This window comes from Monodelphis domestica, chromosome 7, assembly GCF_027887165.1.
Source record: "Monodelphis domestica isolate mMonDom1 chromosome 7, mMonDom1.pri, whole genome shotgun sequence".
Taxonomy (NCBI): Eukaryota; Metazoa; Chordata; class Mammalia; order Didelphimorphia; family Didelphidae; genus Monodelphis; species Monodelphis domestica.
In genome coordinates, this window is record NC_077233.1 from 63,789,301 (window position 1) to 63,816,454 (window position 27,154).

Here is a 27,154-nt window from a genome sequence, read left to right on the forward strand (position 1 = left end):
AAGTAACCATCTTAGTTTCCATCTTAGAATGAATATTGTGTATTGTGTTTTAAGGTAAGAGCTAAATAATGGGGGTTAAATGACTTGCCCAGGGTCACACAGCTAGGAAGTGTCTGAGGTCAAATTTGAACCCAGGACTTCCTATTTCTAGGCCTGACTCTCAATCCACTGAGCCACCTGGCTGCCCCCTATATATTCATTCTTAGAGAACTCTTCACTGAGCAGCAAGGGTCAAGGCCCAAGGTCATTCTTTAGAGTAGTATAGTGGAATGGGTATGAGGAATGCCTTCTGCAAGGACAGGGAGGGAGGTGGGAATTTGGTTCAAATGCAGAGATCAGGGGGAGAAGGGATGAAATACAGTTAGTTGGAAAGGTAAGAGCTGAATGTACTGCCTTAAAATGCCAGGCATCTGAAAGCAAAAGGAAGCCCCTGAAATTTTAAGGGAGCCATAATCAAACCAGGAGTGCCTTTGAACCAGCCAACTATGTAAGGGATGGACTGGAGAGAGTTTCAAGATCAACCAGTTTTTATAGTGGTCTAGATAAATGGTACCAAAAACTGAACAGTTTATTGCTTTTCAGTCTGTCCAACTCTTCATGACCCCAACTGGAGTTTTCTTGGCAAAGATACTGGAGTGGTTTGCCATTTCTTTCTCTAGCTCATTTTACAGATGAGTAAACTGAGGCAAACAGGCTCATGTGACTTGCCCAAGATCACCACAGCTAGTGTCTTGAACTCAGGAAGGTGAATCTTCTTAACTCTAGGCTTGGCTCCCTATCTACTGAGTCTTCCATAAAAAGATATAGATGGGAGGTTCTAGGTCTGTTTGACCCTGGGCAAGTCACTTAACCCCATTGCCAACTCTTGTTTTTCTGCCCTGGAACCTATCAGTTTTCAACCCCCCCAATATTAAATTCATATTTTGAACATGTGGCAGTTAGGTGACTCAGTGGCTATGACCCTAGTAAGATCTGTCTTTAGACACTAGCTGTTCCTCAGTTTCCTCATCTGTAAAACAGGAATAATAGCACCTACCTCCCAGGAATGTTGTAAGGATCCAATAATATTTGTAGTAAAGAGCCTTGCAAATCTTAAAGCACTATGGAGAGGCAAACTAACTATTTACATGTTCCCTTTTGAAAGAGACTATATTACTCATCTTTTGTCTCACCCTGTACAGGGCCTCATCAGATGACAGGATTTTACTATCAGAAGACCTTAGAAACCTACTTCCAACTCCCATTTTAGATGTAGGGAAAACCAGGACCTGAGCAGTGAACCCACCAGCCAAAGTCTCAGAATAGAATCTGGGTCTTCATGTCCAAATCCAAAGTCCATTAAAGGAATAAACACTTATTTGAATTGTCTATTTCTAAAGAGATTGAGCCAGGTTCAAAAGCCAACATAGAAAACAGTAAAAAAAAAATGAAAACAAAAGAGAAAAAGGTGAAAAAATTAAAGAGAAGCCAAAAAAAGAGCCCTCAGAAATGCAGAGCCATCCCAAGCAGTCAGGGAAAGAGTTTAGCTCCTTCTGCCCATGGAAAATTAAAGCAAAAAAATAAAGTCTTCCATTTATCTGGGGAGCCAAACATTTGTCTGGCAATGAATGAATGAATGAAAAAAGTCTTCTAGTGCTGTCAAAGATCCAACATTTGCTAACATAAGATGATTCTGACAAGTATAATATTCTTAATGCCAGATTATGGAGTCAAGATTATTTGTGTCACCGTATCCACTTTATGGTGGTACACTGTACAAGGTGGGACTGGAGTCAGGGAAGACTAACACTGGCCTCAGACACTTGGGCAAGTCATTTAACCCTGGTTTGCCTCAGTTTCCTCACCCGTAAAATGAACTGGGGAAGGGAATGGCAAACCATTCCAGTATCTTAACCAAGAAAACCCCAGATGGGGTCATGAAGAATTGGCCACCGTTGAAACAAGGGAATAAGTACTTTAACGCCTTTAGGAATTTTGGGTTGTAAGGGCAAGGCTCCTATCAATTGACCTGATACAAATTGGTCACTGAAAGCTACTCATGGGTCTAAAAGACTATTTTCACCACAAATGGCCAATTTGTCCTCAAACAACGTATTGTGAAAGTAGAATTCTAGACTGTTCTAGATGGGGTCTCAGAAATCATTTAATCCAATCCCACCATTTCAAAGGAGTAAATCAAAGTCTACCTAGTTGGAGGAGTTGACCAAGGTGCAGAGATACAAGGATTATGCATGACCATCAACAAAAAAGATCCTCCATTTTCAAGAGATAAACTTCATTTCTATTGGTCAGAGTTAGTTCTGAATACATTCTGGCTTTTTCTAATGTATTTGTGTATAAATAATATATATTCCCTCACTCAAAAGATTTGGGGTGGGGTGGGGGGAGGAAGCAGCCAGGTGGATTAGTGGGTAGAGATCCAAGTCTCAGGATGGAAGGTCCTGGGTTCAAATGTGACCTAAGAAAGGTCCTAGTGGTGGACCTTGGACAAGTCACTTACCCCAGTTGCCTACCCCTTTTCCCACTCTTCTGCCTTAGAACCAATACATAGCATTTATTATTCTAAGACTGAAGACAATATTTTGAAAGTATTGTTTATTGCCATAAATTCTCAGTGTAGCCACCAAGCTATCTTGCCCTGACTCCTTAGCTAAGCCCTTAGGGAGTTGCTGGGAGGCTATATAGCTGACTTACTCAGGGTCACCAGGTTAACAATTATTCAATCTTCTCAGATAAACAGCCTAAGCATTCAGGCATATTATGTTTGCACACAGCACATTGGTTCCAAAAGCCCAGCAGAACCTCTTTTAAAACTATGCAGGTAGCAGGAATGAATTTACTCCTGAGGGGTCATAGCTACCTGGAAGCAGTGCAGGGGAGGAACCCAAGGGGACATCAGAGACCAGAGCCAGGCTTCTGGGGGGTCTGAATTTCCTCATTTGTTCAAGGATTCATCTCTTACAGTTCCTTCAGATCATTCCATTTTCTGGGATCCTACCTAGTCTGCCCTGCTATCCAGGTAGTAAGTTTTTTTGTTGTCGTGCACTATAGGGAACTTTGGGGTGGAAGTCTTCTAAGTCACATGAGAAGGAGCTGCTAGGTAGCACAGGGGATAGAGCATCAGACCTGGGAAGACTTGGGTTCGAATGTGACCTCAGACACTTCCAAGCTGGGTGACCCTGAGCAAGTCACTTAACCCCTATTGCCTAGCCTTTTCTATTCTTAGGATTGATTAGGCAGAAGTTCAAATCCCACCCTCTTAATACATACTGACCTCGCAGTGGCCCAAGTCTCTAAAAACCTAAATTATAGGGGACAGCTGTGTAGTTCAATGGATTGAGAGCCAGGCCCAAAGAGGAGAGGTGCTGGGTTCAAATTTGAACTCATACTTTCTAGCTGTGTGACTCTGGGCAAGTCACTTAATGCCCATTCCCTAGCCCTTACCACTCTCTTCTGCCTTAGGACCAATACATAATATTGATTCTAAAGTGGAAGATAAACCCCCTAACTTATATAGGTCCTCTGCAGCACTGGTAGAGGGAGTTTTCCCACAGGGCTCTTCCTATACCCACGAAACCAAAGGTCTGGTGGTGTTGGAGGATGTCAAGAGTAGAGTGCTAGACTCAAGGGAAAAAACTCCCTCCCATCAATGCAGATTTAGTAGCTGCTCTTGGCAACTTAAGCCAAGGGGTCCTTAAATCTTTTCTTGAGTCATCTACCTCTTAGTGGGGTCAGAGAAAGCTTCTAGAGCCATTCCAGGAAGGACATCTTTAAATGCCAGCAGCTTTCAAAATCTTTAAAAAACAGGTCCACCTGGGCAGGTCACTTAACCTCAATTGTCTGGCTCTCACTCTTCTGCCTCAGAACTGATCCTTAGAAGGCTTTAAAAAGAGTTCCTAGAAAGAGAGGTTTTAAGAGTTGCGGGTCATAAATGCCACATTGCTAGAGATACTTAACAGAATGGAAACAAAGTCAAAAACTCAAATGGGCACCATCTACGTAGATATCCATATAACCAACTGAATTAGCAGTATTCCTAAATTCTCATTTACAGCCTATTAAAGAATGAGACATTTAATGGAGAGACTTGGACGTTCAAAAAGCACATGCAGTACCCCCCCCCCCCCCCCATTCAAGTCTTGCTGGTAGAACTGAAGCCACTTGGAGTGACCCAAGAGAAGTGCCAACTATTAAGTGCTTTAAGCCATTAATCTAAGCCTTCTAACTCCAAATCCAGGGCTCTTGCCACTCCATTAAGCTTGATATAGTGTCTCCTGGGCTTTGTGGTTTTCTACTCTCGGATGGAGTCAATCATGATTAGGCTGGCCTTAGCACTTCCCAGCTGTGTGACCTTGGGCAATTCACTTAACTGCCCAGCCCTTGCCTTCAAACTGATATGAGGACAGAAGGTAAGAATTTTATGGGGAAAAAAATTAGAAACATACACAGAAAGGCACTTGAGAAATAAGGATTACATAAGAAAGAGTGTGTGAGGGAAGCTTTGCAATTTAAAATGTAAAAAGGCAAAAAATGAAGGGACCTCTTCCATAAAGTTGGAACACTGAGGGTTTTTTGCTGTCCAGAGTCTAAGATTTAAGTCCACTTTGGCCATTTTACCCATTTGACTCTTGAGCAAATCACTTAAAATCAGAGCCTCAGTTTTGTGATCTACAAAATGGGAAATCACACTTGTTACTATATGCTCACTGAGTTGTGAGAAAAAGCTTCCAGTGAGGTTTTCAAAGTTTAAAAAAGTTTATTAAAAAAATTCTAATACTGTATTCTCTTAATGGCTTAAAATCTTAGTGGCTTAAAAATCGCTGCATTAACTATTCCTGAACTAGAAATAAAAATTACACTTGAGAACTGAGAGTCCTTCTGGGCTCTTCACTTTGGTCCTGGAATCTCCAATCTGCCTGGCACATAATAAGCAAGAAAATAAAGACACTCCCTGAAATGAATATGGAGACTATCCATTTATGTAAAGAGTTCTTTTTCTTGCCCTCTCAGTGGGTTGGGGAAGTGGGAGAAGCCAGAGAACTTGGAAGTAAAGAATATGTGTAGGAAGTTTTACAATCTCAAATGTAAAAAAGCAAAATTGTCTTTTTGCTCAACAAAACTGAATTAAAGGGAAAAAAAACCAAATATGCATTTAGGAAAGAGACAAGGTTAATTAAGCAAAGTAATTTACTTTGTTTCACATGTTCCTCTAACTCTTTTTAAAGTAATTGCTCTCCCAGCTGTGTGACCCTGGGCAAGTCACTTAACCCCAACTGCCTAGCCCTTATTGCCTTTCTGCCTTAGAATCTATAGTATAGATTCTAAGACAGAAGATAAGGGATTAAAAAAAGACACTTGCTTTCTGGTAGGTAAGGCAGACTCATTTGTGAAACAGGCTTAAAGCACACTAAGTAGGACTAAGCCCAAATTCCTGAATAACTGCTCATCATTTCTCTAGCATGACTTGGTGTCTTCCTTTGGATGTATATCAAAGGTCTCATTTTCCCTTTGACATGTGGCCCCAAAGCATGGTTTATTGTGAAAAAATGATAGACAAACTCCTAACCTCTTTTATACAAGCCAAGCCAAGACCCAAGCAGAATTTCATAATTGAAATGTGTCACAGCAAAACTGAAAGGATCTTGGTAGGAAGGGAAGACAAAATTAACAACAACAACAAAAAACCCCTATTCCCTTTGACCTCATATCCCCTCCCAGTTCTTAAAGAGATAAAATTTGGGGAACATCACTGCAGAGATGAAGCATGGGGGAAGTTTTAGGGGTGGGGGTATCCCCTTCAAACTAGATGCCCAGGTTGGAGAAGTAGGGGTATAATCCATGTACATATTAATGTTTGTGTTCCTGAGCATTTCTGGATTTAAAAATGGTTTGGATTTCAGAAGGACCACCGGATTCTCCCACAATGCACTAGGCATGAAGGTCATAGCATAGCAACTTCACAGTTCACCCTAGCCTACCATAAGGACCTTAAGGAGTTTTCTAGGGACAGCAAGGTGGCTTAGTGGATTGAGAACCAGACCTAGAGAGAGAAAAAGTCCTGGGTTCAAATGTGACCCCAGACATGACCCTGGAGGCAAGTCACTTAACTCCCATTGCCTAGACCTTACCACTCTGCCTTAGAACAATACAATGTAGACAACTGAGTGGCTCAGTGGATTGAGAAGCAGTCCTAGAGATGGGAGGTCCTGGGTTAAAATTTGGCCTCACATACTTCCCAGCTGTGTGACCCTGGGCCAAGTCACTTAACCCCCATTGCCTAGCCCTTACCACTCTTCTGCCTTGGAACCAATACCCAGTATTGATTCTAAAATGGAAGAATTGAAAAACACAAACACTGGCTTTCTGCTAAATCAACATTAAATTGGATTCCGTTTCTAACAGCAACCTGTGGGGCCAAAATCAGCTGATTCTATCTATAGCAAGCTGTAGAGTGACCTACTAATTACAGGGAGCATTTGTACCCCATTTTGTCTCCAAGACTGTTTTACTGTCACACCACAGGATTAGCCTGAACCCTTTTCTTTAACCGTGATGGAAAAATTTTCTAAATTATTAAAATCTACTTTCCTACTTTTTTAAATGGAGTACAGTGAAAACAACTAGAAATAGCAAACTTCCAGGCTGGATGAAACTTCAGAGGTAATCTGGACTAACCTACATTTTCCATATTTGGCAAGTGAGGTCCAAATCAGGTGACTTGCCCAAGGTTAGAAGCTATTTAGGCACCAAACTAGAACTTTCATGCAGCTTTCCAGACTTCTAGTCTAGGTTTTAAAAACATTTTTGATTCTTGATCCTGGAACTTGCTGTGTCTCAGGGTCATTGATTCTTAACAGAAAGGCTTATTGTATAGGGTCAGGGAAGCATGTAATATTGTGCCCAACATGTGCTGACTCAAGGGCATATCCCAGAAGTGGCTTTTTAAAGAAATTTTAAATTAAATCTAAGTTTGTTTGTTTCCTTTTGCCTAAAAGTCAAGAGCAGAAAAACAAAACAACCCCCTTGATTCACTGAGGATTACCGCATTATATTATATATACTAGGACTGACTTGACTCCCTCATAGTTTAGATAAAAGTGGGGTACATATATATATATATATATACTTATTAATGATTGAATTTCATGATGAGGTGAATCAAATTATAAGTAAACCATAGGCTATCAACAAGTGAAAGTCAGGTCTGGAGGAATTGTAGATTACACAAATTGGAAACTGGGAAGATTCTCAATCCAATCCATTACACCCCTAACATTCCAGTTAATTCTGGTGGCCTGGGGCAAAGAATTCATCTCATCCTCTCTGGGCCTGTTTCTTCCTGTATATAACATGGGGAAGGGTAGTTACAGTCATTTCCATTCTTATTGCCTTCTTTTTTTCAGAGGTGACAAGATTTTATGATTTTATTACCCAGGGAACTTCCAGTGAGGAAATTCCCTCTGCCAATGCAAAACAAGTATGGTTTGAAATAGTCTTAGACTACTGCTTGAGCTACTTACTGTATTTAAGTGACTTAACCAGTCACACTTCCAGCAGGTGTCTGAGAACAAGACTTGTACTTGAATATATATAAAATACTGTATAATTAAGATGGGTGGGCAGAATAAATTCAGCATGGTTAGAGTACTAAGCCTAGAGTCAGAAAGATTCATCTTTTTCAGTCCAAGTCTGGCCTTATCACTTAACCCTACTTGCCTCAGTTTCCTCATCTGTAAAATGGGCTAGAGAAGGAAATGACAAACCACTTCAATATTTTTGCCCCCTCCCAAGCTCCAAAGAGTCAGTCAGACACAATTGAACAACAATTAAGACAGAGAAGAGGAATACAAAGAAACTGTTTCCAACTGTAGATGAGTAAATGGGATCTAAAGACCACATGGTCTAGAATTCAAATCCAGGATTTGAATTCAATACCCAAGCACTTTCCACTATGAAATGCTCTAGATCAAAGATGGCAAGCCCTTTAGAAACCAAGTGCCCATATTGCAACCCTCACACTGTGAGCCTTACCCCAGACAGGAGAGGGGAGTGCTCCCATTGGGCAGCTAGGCAGAGGGATGGGTGATGAGAGAAATGGCCTCAGGCATGGAAAGGGGGCATACATGCTATAGGTTCACCAACAGGGCTCTAGATAATCATGACCCAAACTTTCCTAGGCTGTCAACGGGTACTTTTTAAAAGATCATTCCAATATCACCAGGAGAGACAGAAATAACTAACCACCCACCTTGCATTAACTTTTGCTCTGGGGCATAGTACACCAAGAACTTCTCTCTTAAGTACAAGCTGTTATCAGTGACAGGTAAACAAGCAAAGCCTGCCCAGACCCCAACCAACCACAAATGTGGTGTACAGTCCACTCCAGATGCTTGCTGAGCAGGCAGGCAGGCAATCTGAGAGATGGAAACCACTGCCACTATTTATACCTGTATGTTTTAACAGTTCTCTACCTCCCCACCACCAGCTGGCATCATGCATAAAAATATCCACCCACCCTACAAGCACTACCACTTCCAAGCACCTGGATGGGCCACCTGTTCTAGAGTAGAAAGCTAAGGAACACTCACTTCTTAAAGTTACTCAGCAATTTTCTATAGCTTGATTCCCAACCCCCAACTAAACACCCCATTTAGAAAAACATGGAGCTTGTGAATTCCTTGAAACAAGTACATTATATTCTACTTCCTTTGGGACTCTTACTAGTGTTTCCAATACTAGGCTCACAAAACTTCTGTTGACTTACATGTTTTATCAAACTTTCTATAAGGAAGAGGGAAGGTAGATATTATCTTCATTTTTTTCTCTTCAGAAACAAAAACCAAACTCAGTACTGACCAAGGTCAACAATGAGCTAAACTAGTTGAGTTCTCATTTTTAGATGAACCACTCAGATAATGGGTTGTTTAATCAATTAACCAATAAATACTTATGAAGTGCCTACTCTGTGCCAGGCACTGTGCTAAGTGCCAGGGATGAAAAAAAGGACCTCAGGCACTTCATCCTTAGTATGAGAGGGTTCACCACCCTCCCAAGGCCAAATGTAATCAGAGATGAATATGAAGGCTTTTTTCCTCACATAGCCCTTGGGGAGATTTTACAGTTGAGGAAACTGTTAAGAGTTTACAAATATTCTGTAATATATAGAATTTATAGGATATAAGTTATAGAACATTTCTTAAATTGCTTCAACCAGAGGGCAGTTGGGTGGCTCAGTGGATTGAGAGCCAGGCCTAGTTACAGGAGGTCCTAGGTTCAAATCTGACCTCAGACATTTCCTAGCTGTGTGCTGCCTTGGTGACAATACATAGTATTGGCTCCAAGAGGGAAGGTAAGGGTTAAAAAAAATGTATAGGATCACACAACTAATAATTCTCAAGAACTGGGATATAAATTGTAGGTGCAGGGCTTTCCCCTGCTCCAAATTGCCCCTGCCTAGCGAGCTATATTGCCAAAATTCACTACCACCTTTCAGCAATTTCCAGAGTTTTCCATTTATGTAAAATTCCTGAGCAGCTGCACTAACTATAACTAGGGTCAGTGTTTACAGAGACCTACTCACCTCTAGGGCTCCAGAGGGCCCTCCAAGGGTGTGGACTTCCTTAAACCACTTCCACCACCTATAGCCTAAAGAAGCTTCTGTCTTGGGCCCAGACGGGGCGGATAGTTTGGCAGGAAAGTTTTATCCCTAGGCAGATTTCGTGACCGAGTTTATTTCCAGCTCACCCCTCATCCTGTGAAAAGTGCCCCCCCCCTTCCTTTTTGGAAGGAATGAAAAGGGTGGGAAGGGGAAAGGGCTGGTATTTTATTCTGGGTAATTTTCTCTTAGTTTGAGCTCCGGCCAGTTTATACAGTGGTCCAGAGAACACCAAGGAAGAAAACAGACAGGTCAGCAACGAATGGAGAGCAAGCTCCAAATTAACCCTAAGGCGCAAGCTTGCTGTGACAAGGGGGTGGAGGAGGGGGAAGCCGAGAGGAGCCAAACGGGATTGGAAAGTTAACATTCTAGGAGAGTCTTGGCTGTAACAAAGAACACTGGAAAATCTCGCATAGTGGCCACCTCGAAAAGAAAGCTAAACTCTCATCCTAACTTTTTGCAGCTCTTCCCCACTTCTGGAAAGAGGAGCGTTAGGGAAAGGATCCAGCAGCTTCGGGACCTATGGTTAAGGCCTAGAGCAGGTTCGGGTCAGGAGGTAGGAAGGGAACGAGGGGAGTCCCTCGAGGGAGAAGGAAGACACCGTCCAGCTCCCCCCACCCCCTTTCCATCCCTAAGGCTATTACATACACCCCCTCCCCCCTTCCCGGAGGCAGGGCTCGCTCTGGGGATTGGGGGTAGGGAAGAGAGCTCCAACGCGATCGGAAACTCGCTCCTCCCCGCTCAACGGCCAGGATACAGGGGTTTCCCCCGGACTCCGGGCACCCTCTCCCTGCCAGGGGCAGCCAACGGGCGTCCCCCGGTCTGCCCTCCCGACCTAGCTGGCCGGCCCCACCTTGACCCGCTTTCCTTGAATCTCCAGCGTCTTCATGGTGAAATCCACACCGATGGTGCTGCCCTGGCGCTCCGAGAAACTGCCCGTCTTGAAGCGCTGCACCACGCACGTCTTGCCCACGCTCGCGTCCCCTACCAGCACCAGCTTGAACAGGAAATCGTACTGTTCGTCCGGCTCCCCCGGGCCCGGCCCCGACATGGCCCCGGCCCCACGGGGACTGAAGGGCACGGCAGGCGGGCGGCGGCGATCAGGGGAGCAAGGCCACGATCCCGGCGCAAAGACAGAGCCCGGCCGGTCCTTTCCGCTGCTGGCTATCTTTCTGCTCCTCCTTCCAACGACGTGGAGCCGTCGCTGCTCAGGCTGCAGCGCTGCACCTGCGGAACAGACACCACGGAACTGCCGCCTGGCTGCCAGGCTCGGCCCCAAGTCCAGCCCGGACGAAGCGCACCGCCTCCTGCCCGCCCCGTCTCCAGTCCAGCCCCTCCGCAGCCCCGCCCACAGCATCACCGGTTCCGTGGTCGGGAGCTAGAGCATCATCCCTGCCCCCTCATCCATCTCGGATGAACCCCACCCCCCGACCCCTCCTCAGTCCAGTCCTCAGTCCCGCCCCCAACTCAGTCCGGCCCCTTCAATTCAGCCCCCATAGTTCTCTTTCCCTCACTAGTCCGATCCCAAAACGCAACCCCGTGACCAGCATCAACTCTCCCCAGTCGGAATCCTCCGGATCATTTCTACCCCATTGCACCCTTCAACCCCCAATCCGGTCGGACTCACCCTCCCCAGGCTGGGCAGTACCCCACCCCAGTCAAGTCCCGGCCCCTCAGCCCCACCTCCATAACTCCTGTCCCCTCCCTAATCTAGTTCCTCCGCACCGCCCCCTCCCGGGCCCTGCCCCTTAGCTCCGCCTCCATCATCCGCTTTCCAGCAATCCGGCCTCTTAGTACGGTCCCTGGATATAACCTACCCTGCCCGGTCCTGACTCCTACTGAGCCCTGCATCTGCTTCCTTCTGGTCCCTTTCTCTTTCCTCTTCAACTCCGCACCACTTTTCCACCTTCTCCGCTAGTCCTCTGCACCACACGGACAGTCCCTTTTGTACCATCCCCACCCCCACAGCCCTTCCTCTCTCCGGCCCCCCGCCCCGCCCCGCCCACTGTTCTCCGCCCCTTCTGTCGGGTCTTAGTTGACGCGCCCCTTCTCCCCCTCCCTCTTTTCCTGCTTGCGGGGCACCTCAGCCAGACGAGAAGAGCCCCGAGTGGACTTTAGCTTTACCAGGTCGTCAAGGGTTAAGTTTGGGTGTCTGGGCCCAGCCGAGGCATCTGTGCTACAGAGACCATATCTGCACCAAGGGACTTTAGAGAGCATCGGGCGCAGCGCCCTCATTTTACGGAGAACACTGGTCCAGAGAGGAGCAGGTCACTTGGCCAAGGCCATATAATGTGGCTCTAGGTGAGCGCTCAGGTCAGGTTCCCTAGTCTGGTCTTATGTCCATTTACACCCAAGCTGCCTCTAACTCTCAAGTGCGAGCCAAAGTCTGGTGCCCCGGGGAAGACTGACCATTGGAAGGGCAAAGCCTTGTCTCGATTTCACCCACCTCCAGGCACGAATAAAAGTGAGCGCTGTTTACCATTACAAGTGAGACCGTTGGGCTTTTAAGTGCTTCCTAGATATCCCGCCGGAACCCCGAAAGTAAAAAGTCCCTGCCCTCAGGTAACTCATATTGTAAATATCGGCCATGGACATCACTGAATAAGCACTTTTTTTTGCCTTTATAAAATACCCGAATAAAGACTCCTAAAAGACCAGCCCATCTTCGACATTATTTTGAGAAACAATCCAAAATGCTATCAACGTTCTACTATAAAACTGACTGGTTTTTTTTTTTTTTTAATTTTCACACCCTTACTTTCTGTCTTAGTAACAACTCTCAGAGGGATTAAGCAATTGAGAGTTGTGACTTTCCCTGGGTCACACTGGTAGGAAGGCTCTAAGGTCAGATCGAAATCCAGTTCAAGTCCTTGGTGCCCAGGTCTGACTCCTCCACTGAGCCACCTAGATGTCCCAAATACATATTTACTTTCTGTGTCTTTAGCACACTCAGAACATTTGGTGTTACCCCATTTGGTCATGACCCGAAGTCCTGGCTAGAAATTGCTCCCTGTCTCAGTGATCTCTATGTGCCCTGTATGTAACTTTTCCTGGGACCCCATTTGTATGGCATTTCTGTCTATGACTTTGTAGATGATAAAGTCAACAAAGAATGAAAATCTGGGTTACAGCCCCGTGGTCCTTTCCCAAGGAACTTCTGACCTTACAAAATGTTGTTTAAGAGGTTAAGAAATGTGGCAATGACCTTAAAATCATTGAGCTTGCTGAATTTTCCACTGGAGGTACTGAGAAAATTGGTCTGTGGATGTGCATAATAGGTAGGTAATTAATTTCAAAAGACAAACAAAAAGCCACTGTTATTCTTTAGATGTATTCACTCAGATCTGAATATTAGAATTGTTGAATATTAAAAGGCCTAATTACTCAGGAATGATAGAAGACTTTCCCCCCTCCCTCCTTAGTGGAAATGAAAATAAGGATTTATTTGTAAATTATACAGCCTAGAAGAAAATGCCACTGGAGGCACCATCATTTAGAAAGAGTGCATCTTAGAGAGAAAATGCTAAACTATGGGGGGGGGGGGGGGGGGGGGAGGGTCAGAGGAGAATCAGAGCCGGGAATCTTGACTTAAAAGAAAGGTAATTGAAAGGGCACTGGCAACTACTTACACAAGCCTACTTCCTCATCATCAAAGAATGGGATGACCAGAAAAAGATGTAGGCTGATGACCGTCTTCAAATAGAAGTAGTATAGGTATCAGACTGTACACCCATAAGACTGAAGTACCAACCGAAGAGGTCCACAGAGCATGGTTAGATTTTCTAAAGAGATCAGGGATTGTGATTGGGAGTAATCAGATCAATTTTTGCCACATCAAAAGAGCAGACTTTGATCAACACTCTCTAAAAAACAAATAAACAAATAACAATGGTAAAGACTTCACTTGCTTTGGGGGTATTCTAAGTCCTCTCCCAACTTTGTAGAGATGGATTCACTGAGGTGGAGAAAGGGTATTGAATTGACTGTCCTATTGTTACACCACACAACCTCTGAGAGATTTCTCAGACCCTAAATCCCTTTTGTGGCCACCACTCCCCAGTACTATAGTCTGCTCCTTCCTTTAGAAAGACTTAAGATAAAAAAGAAAGAAAGATTTAAGATAGTGCTTTGCCTTAGTAAATGCTTTTCATTCACAATATTCACTGAGAAGAGTAGATTACAGGATACCAAATAAATCCAAGCAAATTATCAGCATTTCTATTTACTACCAACAGAGTCTAATATTAAGAGATAGAAAGATAAATTCTATTCAAAATAACCATAGACAATATAAAATACCTGGGAGTATACCTACCAAACCAACCCAGTAATATATGAACATAATTATAAAACACTTTTCATAAATAAAGGAAGACCTAAACAATTGGAAAAACATTAATTGCTCATGGATAGGCTGAGTCAATATAATATAAAGGATAATCCTACCTAAATTAATTTTCCTCTTCAGTGCTATACCAATCAAACTACCCCAAAATTATTTCATAGAGCTAGAAAAAAATAATAATGAAATTCTTTTGGAAGAACAAAAGGCCAAGAATATAAAGAGAATTAATGAAAAAATATAAAAGAAGGAGGCCTAACCATATCAGATCTCAAATTATATTATAAAGTGTTAATCCTCAATACAATCTGGTACTGGCTAAGAAACAGAGTAGTAGGTCAATAGAACAGGTTTGATAATCAACACAGAAGCAATAATCTGGTGTTTGATCAAACAAAAGATCCAAGTTTTGAGGGGAGTATTTGACAAAAACTGTTGGGAAAACTAGAAAACAGTCTCAACATGGAATCTAGAAATTCCCCAAATTGTAACCGAGTAAGAGTTAATGACCCCCAGTTTACTTAACTTGAAGGTGAGAGCCTCAAGTTTGATCTTATCATGTGAGAGTTTCTCCCTGAGGGAAAGTCCAACTTCAACCATCCCAGACTAGCAATAGGCTTTAAAGTAGTTTAAATGGAGAAGGCTAATCCCATCCGATGTTAAGTATCTCTTTTGTCCCAATGGTTTCCTCCCCTCTGTCAAAGTCCTTTACCTAGATGGCCCAGCCCTTGGCTGGGTCTTCCCCTTTTGTGTCCATTGTAAAGTGACAACCCCTCACTGTTATTTCTGTCTAGAACTCATTTTTTCTTTGTTACTGTTAAGAGGAAATTTAATACAGAAGGAAAATAGAACACAGCAAGAGACATGATTGACAGACAGACAGGGAGTTGGAACGTTGGAGAGAGGGGACTTCTGGGAAGTTTACCCATGGACCTCGGGTTTTGGTTCTGAGCTTTGGAGGGTTAACAGCTTTTCTTGAGCTTTGAATTTGGAATCCCATCAGTATCCCTGAAGATTTCCGAGTTGATCTCAATGCCTTAGTGTCTGTGAACAGTCCCTGATCCTTATCATATCGAGATCTATGTGGATTGACTGGATATTTCAGCTTGGCCCAAGAGGGATTTTCCCTGGAGAGAAGACTGTGTCAGTCCTGAAGAAAGAAGCCCCTCTCTGTGCTAGCTGCATCTAAAAGTTTTGTAATTCTTCATTACTAGCTTAGGTTTACTGCATAGCCAATACCAAGAAAGAGAAAGTTTCCAGGCTGGGCCTGTTGGCTTTTGGCCAAGGCCCAAAGGACCCTACATAACCGTGTGTTGTAGCTTAGGGCACTCCTGCTTCCCTCTCTCCCAATCCTTTCCTTGATTCTTGTTTATTAAGCCATCCTTGAGTTAATAATCAAATGCAGTCAGATAATCCTTAGAAGGTGAAGGGGCTTGAGGGGAGAAGGAGCTTTAGGAGGGAAACCTTTCTTTAGCCCCAAACTTGGGGCATCCACCACTGCTTTCCCTCTGCAGATCTGTTCAGAGGAAGAGCTAGGTAACCCCAAATTTCCTAGCTCACTGTTACATCCTAATTCCTGTAGTGATCTCTGCTCTGTGACAATCTGCTAGTCCTTCAAGCTCACCATTAGTGATCAGGCTCGGATAGAGGGTGGCTATCAGCTCTAAACTAACCTATATACCATCACCCTAGGGGTTCTCCTCAATTCCCTTTTAATATTACCATTGTAAAGCCAAATCTATCCTTCTCATTCTCAGTCCCCATGTTCTCCTAGAAAGGTATTTAAGCTTCCCAACTTTAATGGCTCCTTGGATTTGTCAATATAACTTGGTTGGCTCTCCCAGAGGTCAGTGTCTGCGATCTTATTAGGGTGCAGCTCTGTGTGGAGGCCTAGTTTAACACTGAACCCCTTTCCTTAATTAAAAAATAGTTTTTATGACTAATAGTTGTGTTTTTTCCCAGTTAACAGCAGTATGGCAGAAACTAGGCATAGAACAACACCAAGAGAAAGTCAAAATGGATACTTGATCTAGAAATAAAGAAAAAAAGTGACACCATAAATGAATAAGGAGAACACAGAAAAGTTTACCTGTTAGACTTATGGAGAAGTGAAGAATTTATGACCAAATAAGACATAGAGAAATTTACACCCCAAATGAATAATTTTTATCATATTAAATTTAACAGGTTTTGTACAAATGAAATCAGTGCAACCAAGATTAGAAGGGAAACTACCAACTGGGAAAAAAAATTTATAGCAAATGTCTCTGACAAAGACCTCATTTCTCAACTATATAGAGAACTGAGTTAAATTTATAAGAATACAATGCATTTTCCAATTGATGTGGTCAAAGGATATTAACAGGCAGTTTTCAGAGGAAGAAATTTAAACTATCCATAGTTATAGGAGAAAAGTAGATTAAGGAACTGTGGGGTAAGCCTTCCAGGCTTTATCGGATTTTGCCTTAAAAAAAAAAAAAGGGTTGCTTTCCTTTCATTGGACAAGCATACCCCATGTAGGAGACTATACTTGTTATGAAGCTGGGAGTTGGATGAGCAAGCCTTTATTAAGTTCCTACTATGTACCTGGCACTGTGCTAAAGCCTGGAGTTACAAAGAAAGGCCAAAGAGCTCCCAGTCCCATGTGGGACACAACTTGCAAACTGTATATATGTATATATGAACAAACACTGGTGATAATCTTAGCAGAAAGACACTAACATTACAGGGGAGGAGAAGGTAGAATTTTTGCTGGAACATGAAAGAAACCAGGATATGGAGGTGATACAAGAAAGCATTCCAGGCATGAGACACAGAGAGTTAGGAGATGGAGTATCTTGTACAAAGAGAGACCTAACAGTCCCTTCCAGGCCTTTATTTTACAGATGATGAATATGAAGGCTTAAGAAGTGAGTGGACTTGTCTCAGATCACGCAGCAGCAGATCTGGAATTTCCTCCAAATAAGGTTCTGCTGAGCCAAATGCTACCCTGTTTCTCTCTTATAAACCTTTCTGATTCTAATAATCAGCTTCAGATGGGGGTAGTGAAGTCTTATATCTTCTAAAGGGAGGAATCTTCCAAGCCAGAACAAAGAACACTCTTTAATCTTGCTCACTGACCAGGATATTCCCAATCACACTTGCTACAGGAAGATTTATGGGTCAAGAAAATGGAAGGTTTGAACTAAAGGGTAAGTTTCAATTTTGCCATTATTTCCTTTCATCTCCTTTTTCCAATTTTCCCATTATTGGGCAGAGTACTACCATCTACTCAGTCACCAAGCCTAATATCTGCTTAGATCAAATAGTGCATGGAATATTGAGCCTAGAATCAGGAAGATCTGAGTTCAAATCTAGCATTGGACACTTGCTACTTAAATAATCTGGGCAAGTTATTAACTTCAACTTCCTCAACTGTAACAATGGGGATAATAACAGTATCTTCCCAGGGTTATTGCAAGGCTTAAATTTTTGTTTTGCTTTGTTATAAAATATTTGTAAAGTGTTTGGCACATAATAGGAACTTCATAAAGGCTATTTTCTTTGTTATCCTTAACTTTTCACTCAATATTCATTCCACTTAAGATTTCTAGATCTTGAACTGCTGTTACCTCTTTTTAAACACCTCTTTCTTCCTAGTCACACAGTTTCTCTCCTAGTTCAGGCCCTTATCATTGCTGACAGCATTGTTTTATGGAACCCCCAAATTTGCCTCTGTTCCTTGGGAATTTGCTTTCTGGGAAGTCCCAGACTGTCCCTTGTCCTAGACTAAAGAATAAACCTTAAAGTGCCCAATGATCTCAGCTTAGATAGAAGCAGTAGATTTAATCAAATCTTAAGTACCCTTTAGTCTTAGAAGTTTGTCTCCATTGTAAGCCATAGGGCCCTCCCAGGTAGTCCAGCCTCTAGCTAGTCTCTCCTGGTCTCCAGTGTAAGTCATTCAATCCTCCTTCCTGCCCTTTATTCTCCAAAAGATCCCAAGTTCTTCAACTCATTGGAAAATCCCCTTTCCTAGTGTCTTTTCCCAGAGACATTGTTCTCAGAGTCCCAAAGCTTAGCTCATATGATGACTCTGGGTAGGGCCAATAAAGCATTGTCTTCCTTGTTCTGATTACAGACTTGTTCTTTCTTTCTTTTTTAAATCCTTACCTTACATCCTAGAATCAATACTGTGTCTTGGTTCTAAGTCAGAAGAGTGGTAAGGGCTTGGCAGTGGGGATTAAGTGACTTGCCCAGGGACATACAGGTAGAACAAATCTGAGGCCACATTTTGAACCCAGGACCTCTCATCCCTAGGCCTGGCTCTTTATCTAGCTTCCTCTCTTATAATAGATTTCTAATCATCTGGAACCTCTTCCTACTCCAATCCATCCTCCACACAGCTGCCAAGGTAGGGTTTGACCATGTCACTCTTTGCTCAGTGACCTTCTGTGGCCCCCTATGACTTTTAGGATCAAATATAAAATATCATCTCTTTGGAAATTAAAAGAAAATAAGAAATCAAGTGACTCTTCGTCTCCAGAAGCCTTTCCCCAGTATATCACACCTTCCTTCCAAGGATCGAAATCGGGACCTTCAGCTTGCGAGATTGACACGATGGATGCCTATAGTGCCAAAGAGTCACTTGACTTCAGATGGGGCTTATTTCCCACCTGAAGTGGATGTTTATTGTCTGGTGAAGTGGGACCTTCCCTCAGGGGGAAACCTCTCCTGTGACAAGGTCAAAACCTGCGGTTTCTACTTTCAAACTAAATAAACTGGGGATTTCTAGATTTCTACGTTGACAGTTTTATGAAACCCCAAGTTGATCCTTGTCCCAAATACCTGTCTTCAAGAAACCCCCTAGACTGACCCTTTTCCCAGATTGAACAAAAAACCCCTAAATCACCCATTGACAAATCTATATAGGATTACCCCATATAATCAAATCTTAAGTATTCTTTCTGAATTTTCTTAGTTTCTATTATGTCTAAGAGGAAGTTCCCAGGCACCCTTACCTCTGGCTACATCCTCTTTCCCAAACCTTTATGCATAGTTGTCCCGACTTTCATATACCCCTAAAGTATAAATATGACTTCAAATTCTAGATCATTGGAAATTCCCATTATTAGTGTCTTCCCCTAGATAGTGTTTCCAGAGAAGTGGCTCTGAGCATTGTTTCCCTCTCCCTCCTGATTAAACACATGTTCTAGCATAACAATTCTGGTAGTTCTGAGTTATTTTCCTGATTGACAATTACTACATGAAAGATGCTGTGCTAAGTTCTGGAGATTTGATGAAAGTTTAAAGTAGACGGCTCTCAAGTAACTGACATTCCAGTGAAGAACACAGCAAATAACTGGGAATAGAAAAGACGATACAGAATGGATATCATACAGAATGGAATGGGATTAGGAAAGCTAAAGCAACTGAAAGGGCAGGCCAAGACCTTCTACAGAAGGTAAAATTTGAACTGACTCTTGAAGATAGCCAGAGCCACTAAAAGGAGAAAGTGAGAGTGTAAGGTATTCTAAGCACTGGGGACAGCCAGTGTAAAAACATGGTGACACTAGCCAGCTCAGTAGATAGAAAGGCAGGCTGGGAATTAGGAGAACCTGATCTCGGACACTTCCTATCTGTGTGACCCCAGTCACTTAACTCCAATTGCCTAGTTCTCAAAAGGTAGGAAGGGACCATGTTGTCAAGTGCTTTAAATCCAAAACAGAAGAGTTTATATTTTATCTTGAGTGAAGTGGAAATTTAAATGTACCACTTTTTAAAAAAGACAGAGAAAAACCATCTTTAAAATGGAATGGGGGGGCAGCTGGGTGGTTCAGTGGATTGAGAGCCAGGCCTAGAGATGGGAGGTCCTGGGTTCAAATCTGGCCTCAGACACTTCCCAACTGTGTGACCCTGAGCAAGTCACTTAATCCCCATTGCCTAGTCCTTACCACTCTTCTGCCTTGGAACCAATACACAGTATTGATTCCAAGACAGAAGGTAAGGGTTTTAAAAAAAATGAAACGTATTTATTGAGAGAGGCGTGAAACAATATCTCACATCATAGATCTGATTACAGAGAGAGAGATGTGGCCATCTCAGGTCATGAACCCAAGTGAGACTGACTAAGAGTTATAGAAAAATTCTTGACTTATAGGAAAATACAGTAGATTTATTTGACACATTCAAGACACATTCAAGCAAATTAACATTTTAAAGAAATGGTCAAGAGTTAAAGACAAAGGTTTTAATCCAGAAATAAAGGACAGAAATATTATACAAAGAGAGGAGTAGTTCAGGACCATAAGGATGATATTAGAAATTAAGTCTTTTTATATTAGTTTAGAGATAAGAAGTAGAGAAGCTGATTTGAGAAAGAATTGGAGATTGAAGCAGATCTAAGACAGAATGTCAGTTTCAGCTAGCCTTTGTTATTTTTATAACTTGGAGACAAAGTTAAGAATTATAAGGATAATAGTGTTAGTTTATTTGGATTAGTAAAAATTCTGGTTAGTCAGATCAGGAGGGATCAGTGTAGCCTGTGGACACAGGAGAAACCTTGCGGAACGGTTTTATTAAAACTCAGGGAGTTTTATTTGGGTAGAGTTAGAATCTCTTAAAGTTAGAAATCCTTGTTATTCTTATATTTCAATAAATCTTTTATTTTTTATAATGAGTCTCTTTAGCATCCTTGCGCCTGGCGCTGAAGAGTTCACTTATGAGCTTCACTTCACTGATATAAACTGAAGATACTTTGTGGGTATAGCAAGCAGAGTATCAAAACCAGTTTATAACCCATAATCAATACATTGCTCAATTATTTAAAGCAGCTGGTCTTTATCTTTATAGGACTGGATTATCTGGGAGGGGCTGACAAGAGGATCCATTCCAGCCATGGAACTTGACTGCCTAGAAGAAGTCTCTGATCCAATGGTAGTGGCTAAAAACAAAAGAGTACTTAAGATTTGATTACCGGGTACTTTCAGGGTCTAAGAACAGATCAGTCTGGGACACCTGCCCTAGGCAAGTTCCCAAATTCCAAAAGACCCAACCTAAAGCACTTAAAGCTGTATGACTTTTGTCCTCCTTTAAGAAGGAGGGTATAGAGTAACCTTGTAAGAGAAATGGATGGGGTCAGGGTAGGGAGGGAGGAAATCAGCTTTTAGATATTAATAATGCTTAACAACTTGAGAATAACACACTGATTTCTCACTCCAGACAATCCTGAAGATCATAAAGACCTTGAGAGGTGGCAGAGCTTATTAAAGTGGATAAAGTGAAAATTGTCACCTGTGATGATAAATACACTGGATCTAATACTGCAAAATGAATACAAAAATGGCTTATCTGCCATTTTCTGTTTTTTTTTACATTTATGCTCTTAGACGGAAGAAACCAATAAGAAGGTTCAACGGCTGAGATGGCGACGCAGCAAAGCACTGTGGAGTTCTGAGGGCCTGTTGGAGCACAAAGGACAACACAGCCATCCAATGCAGCTGAGGAAGTCTCCAGGAGTAAGTATTTTTCATGCCATTGGACCCAGGCGGAGAGACTGGGACTGTCTCTGTGCATCGACTTTCCCACTTAAATCTCCTTCATGCACAAGTGTCTTTGTGCACACTCATCTATACACCATAGATGAAAATGCACAAAGACAATTTTCATTCTCGGTTACCGAGAGACTACTACTACTATTTATACAACTATAAATAGGGACCGTAACAATTTTTTGATTAGAACTCAGTGAAAAATCCGGTAGCACCTACAATGTGTCAGGCACAGTGGGTTACAAATACTAAAAAAGACAGAGTCTTTGTGTCAAGGAGCTTCCAGTCTAGTTGGGGAAGACAATATTCAAAAGGAAGCCAAAAAGTGGTCAGGGAGATGAGATGACTGGGAAAGGTACCTAACTGAAGAGTGGACTGGTGGAAAAGGTAGAAAATGTTTCGAAATAGTGTAGCCACATAAGAAGTGAGGAAGGAATGATATGGGGAGAGCTATACTTTAAAGAAATCACCCTGGCCTCTTAGAGAGGATGAGTTAGAGTGGGAAGATACAAGTGTCTGATCCATTTGTATGTACCCATTTTACATACAATAAAAATACAAAAAGATTAAGTAACTTGCCCAAGATCACAAGGTAAATGTCTGATGCAGGATTTGAATTCTCCTTGGTTCCAAGTTCAGCATTATTTACAGATCCACCTCAAGACCTGGGTGGTAACTGACTTTTGAAGAAAGTAATAATTGGGGAATTATTCGAACTAGAGGTCTTAAAATCCTCCCATAGAATAATTCCTCTCAGCTTGGTGTAGTTGCCTGGAGGTCAATAAATCTAGAGACCAGGCTCTTGATCTCTTATCTAAGAAGATAGAAAGATAGGCAGTTACCAGATGGAGAGCCAGGTGCACTGGGTAGAAGGAATCTATCAGGGAATGCTTTTCAGATTTTCAAGGTTGGATATTAGGAATAGACTGGTAGGTAATTTGGGGGAGAAGGCATTAACCTCAGGGGTCTTGGGAGTTGCCAAAGATCCTGTCAGAATGTTTTCTTTGTAGTGACAACCTTGCTTTATGAAACCCCAAATTTATCCTTGTCACTCAGGAACTTACCTTCCAGAAACCCCCAGAGGGACCCTTGCCCAGACTAAACAATCACCCCATCAAGCATCCATTAAGTGTCCTAGATAGGAGTGGTGGATGTAGCCAAGCCTTAAGTACCCTTTTTCCCTTCTCATTGTATTTAGGTCTCTCCTTTGTATTCTAGCCTTGGGGTACAACGTCTTTCTCAAGCTTCTGTGTAGCCAATCAGTGGTTTCTTTGGTTGTACTCCACAAGGTATAAATGTAACTCCAAGTTCTTTAGTGCAGGGTTAATTCCTATCCTTGTTTCTCTGGCAGATGTTGTTCCCAGAGTCTCAAAGTTGTGTGGCTGTTTTGTTTGTGTGTTGGTTCTATGTGGTGGCCTGCCATCAGAGCATTGTCTTCTTTTCCATCTGCTTTAGAGTGTCTATATTTAGGTTAAACTCATCAGAGTATGCTGGTGGAGCTGGATATCTCTAAGATAGTGGTTAAAGAGAAATAAGTTAGGCTACTCCTATCCTTAGAACCTGAGGATCTGTCTATCTCATGCTGTAGTTCTTTCTCGGATTTCTGAAGTTACTGTTTTCTGAAACTCAAAGTCTATCTCCATATACCGGAGCTCATAAACTTATCAAGATAGAAGATACTTGTTGGGAAAATACATTTAATTCAACAGACTTCTTTTAAAAAAGCATTTGGTTCCACCTGTCAACCACCAAAGTAGTTAGAAAGAACAAATATTTAATCAGGATCAGGAAGATACTGCTCCCATTTGACCACTACACAGACTCAAGCACTAGATATTACATAGAGCCAAAGCTTTGGGACTCTGGGAAAAAGCCCTGCCAAGGAGATAAGGAACTTCAGGTCTTATTTACCTTTTGGGGGACTAAAGGACAGGAAAGTTTAATTGATCAGCTTTACAATGGACACAAGGGAAGAAGTCCAGCCACTGGGAGAAGTCTCTGATACAATGGGAGAAACTTCTTAGACAAAAGGGCACTGAGGATTTGATTATATCTACTAATTCTATCTAAGTTGAGACCATTGGGTACTTTAAGGTTTATTGTTCAGTCTGAGACAAGGTCAGTCTGGGATTTCCCTTAAAGCAAATTCCCAAGGAACAGAGGCAAACTTGGGGGGTTCCATAAACACAGTTAACACATCTAAAAGAATATAAAGTTCCTTGAAGGCTGACCACCTTGTTTTATGAAACCAAATTTACCCTTGTCCCATGGGAACTTCCTTTCAAGAAACTCCCAGGCTGATCCTGGTTCCTGATTGGATGAAAGGCCATCAAGCACCCATTGAGCACCCTAGATAGGATTAAGTACCCTTTTGTTTTCTTAGACTCTCTTACTGAATTTAGGCTGCTTCCCAGGTACCTTAACTTGGAACTACAACCTCTTTCCCAAACTTCTCTGTAAGCAGTCAGTTGGGTGTTTGTTGTTGTTGTTATATTATATAATGACACATATAAATATAAGTTGTTTAGCTCTAGGTCAGAAATTCTTATTCTCAGTGTTTTTCTCTGAGACAGTGTTCCCAGAGTCCCAGAGCTGGGTGGTCAGAAGAGCATTGTCTCCCTAATTAAAGACATGTTCTATTACAACTATTTTGGTAGTTCTGTGGGTTTTTTTCAGGTTGACAAGGCAGAAACAGTTTAATTTTTCCCTTTGTATTCTCAGAGCCCAATTGATATTTGGCATAGATTAAGTCTTTAACAAATGCTTGATGATAGACTATTGGTTACTTGGTCTACTCCGTGCAAATCATGCTTAGTGCTGTAGAAGAGACAAAGTGAGAAAGTGAAAGGAATGCTGACTATAATAATTGGTTGGATTTGCTCAAGCCCTCACTTTTCCAGGGGCTTCGGATACACAACTGTGAGAGTTGAAGTTCAGAAAGATGGTGGAATCCTCTCTGTGAAACACTAAGATGGAGTCAGGGAGCCTTTCCATTAAAGTAAGTCAAGTTCCCACTGAAGTCCCATTTCAGATAAATAGAATTGAAACAGTCCTAGTGTTGATTGGTTTAAACCTGTTTGAATAATTAGGATTAAGAAGTTTTGCAAATTGTGTATTTCTGCCTTTCTAGATAAGATTGAAACTCTCAACCAACCAGCCAATGGTGAAGGAGGGGAAGAACCATCTTTATGTCCAGGACTAGAATAAAAGGAGCCTGCCTGGCCCCATTCTTTTTTTCTTTTTTTGGAAAATTTTATTTAATTAGTCTCAATTTTTCCTTGGTTACAAGAATCATGTTCTTTCTTTCCCTTCCCCCAACTCCTTCCTGTAGCCTATGCTTAAGTCCACTGGGTTTTACATGTGTCATTGATCAAAACCTAATTTCATATTCTTGATGTTTACACTTGATGTTGACTGATGTCAACCCATGTTGTTTTTCTTCTTTGTTTCTGCTCCCACAGTTCTTTCTCTGGATGTGGATAACATTCTTTCTCATAAGTCCCTCAGAATTGTCCTGAATCATTGCATTGCTACTAGTAGAGAAGTTCATTACATTCAATTGTACCACAGTGTATCCATCTCTGTGTATAATGTTCTCTGGGTTCTGCTCCTTTTGCTCTGCATCAGTTCCTGGCAGTCATTCCAGTTCACAAGGATTTCCTCCAGTTCATTATTCCTTTGGGCACAATAGTATTCCATCACCAACATATGCCACAATTTGTTCAGTGCTGCTCCCGTTCTTTATTCTTGTTTGCTGGCTATAGAACTAGATCTCATTGTTGGGAGGTAAAGGGTGAAATTATGGCTGAGACTGAATGTACAATTATTTTTGGTCACCAAGGATTTTATTTATAAAATCCTAAAGAAAAAAACCCAAGTTAGCTGGAAATTTTATGTTGATTTTAATTGATAGTGGAGGAGATTAAGGAGGAGGAAGAAGGAAAGGAATAAGTTTTCTCCCCCTCCTAGGTTCGAGGGGGGAGATTAGGAGATAAGGATTTGGAGTATGAAGAGGAAGGAGTCAGGCTTGAACTCCAAAAAGGAAAAAGGCTAAGCCAAGATGCCAGAACCTGAAATCAGCTCCAGGGAAAAACTCACCACCAACCCAGACAATAGCTGTCACCGTGCCAAGATGTCAGAACGCTTAGCATGTGACGTGCCTTATATAGACAGTTTTACATCACTTTTCTGCATCTCTTCTGTACCAATGATGACTTAGCTTGACTTAGGACAGTGCAGAGGTCTGTCCTTTTTTCTGCACATGTCTGTTGAAGGCCATTTCCTTAGATAATAAAATCTTGGGTTTGATGCAGACCTTCCAAATCTTGTTAAACTAAGAAGGGAGGAGAAATGTAGAGTTTCCAAGACCTGATTCTGTTATTCCAAGTATCTCCATTGTTACTGATCAGGAAATAGCTAAATCAGATCTTCTAAAGAATGGTCTGATTAGGGTGGAATAGTTTTAAAATTCACAGAGGATGAAATAAAGGAGTCTTTGACATACATACTCTGATGTTTGTCTCAATAATAATAATCCTGTACTACTATAAGCTAAGCTTGAGAAATAGGGACCTACCTACTGAACCCTGCTAACTGAACTGATAAAGCCTAGACTGAGAATAGTTCTAAGAATCTTTCCTGTTAAAATTATCATTATCTCACCAGGAGGGGTTCTTCATTTCTAGATTTCCAGATAATTATCAGTCTATTTGACCTCAAAAGTCAAGAATTTATAGTTATACCCTGTCCCTTAAGCCACAATCTTAGGTGTATTTTTTTTCTTTTTTTTTCTTCCTCATTTTTCATACAGTAAAAGCTGGCAAATTTCTGTATCTAATAGACTCTTCTCTTTAGGAAATGGTTCCTAAATACATGCTCCTTCTACTGAGAAGAATGCTTTAAAATACCCTTTGCTTCTTCCTCAGTTTCTAGAAACTTCCAAGGCAGAAGAGCAGTAATGGCTAGGCAATGGAGGTTAAGTAACTTACCCAGGGTCACACATATATCTGAGATCAGATTTAAATCTAGGCTAGACCTTGTTCTTAATCCACTGAGCCACCCAGTTGCCCCCTCTGTTTTTAAAAATTATTGAGCAGCATAACTAGGTAGCTCATAGATAGAGCCAGACCTGGAGTTCAGAGGCCCTGGGTTCAAATCTGACCTCAGATTTTTTTAATTATGGGTTATGTCATTCAATATTTATCACATTAGAAATTAAACTGATAGGGGTAGCTGGGTAACTCAATGGATTGAGAACCAGGCCTAGAGATGGGAGGTCCTAGGTTCAAATCTGGCTTCAGATACTTCCCAGCTATGTGACCTTGGGCAAGTCACTTAAGCCCCATTGCCTAGTCCTTACCACTCTTCTGCCTTGGAACCAATACACAGTAGTGATTCCAAGATGGAAGGTAAGGGTTTAAAAAAATTTAACTGATAGCATCTAAAGTATATTTATTAATTCATTAAAAATAACATTAGTGAAAACATTAAATATTAACATAACATTTTTACAAAAAGTTATATTTTCCAAAACAAAAACAGAGTAACATTAATTCACGTTTTTGCAAATCTCTTGTCAAGGGTTAACCCTTGATACTTTTAAATGTCTGGTTTAAGAAAAGAGAGTCTAAT

General features: G+C 41.8%; 1 protein-coding gene across 2 annotated transcripts in view; it reads right to left on the reverse strand.

Annotated features, from left to right (window-relative positions):
* RAB43 (RAB43, member RAS oncogene family) overlaps positions 1–11,637 on the reverse strand; it is a 29,349-nt gene extending 17,712 nt beyond the window's left edge. The window contains exons 1-2 of one of the 2 annotated variants that reach the window (XM_007500330.3): positions 11,473–11,637; positions 10,509–10,882 (exon numbers count right to left, since the gene is read on the reverse strand). In XM_007500330.3, the coding sequence (XP_007500392.2) occupies positions 10,509–10,882; positions 11,473–11,506 (408 nt within the window). In that variant the 5' untranslated portion in view covers positions 11,507–11,637. Of the gene's footprint in view, positions 1–10,508; positions 11,080–11,472 lie in introns of those variants that run through there. The other variant, XM_001378409.5, reaches the window with a different exon arrangement.
* Between the last annotated feature and the right edge of the window lie 15,517 nt (positions 11,638–27,154).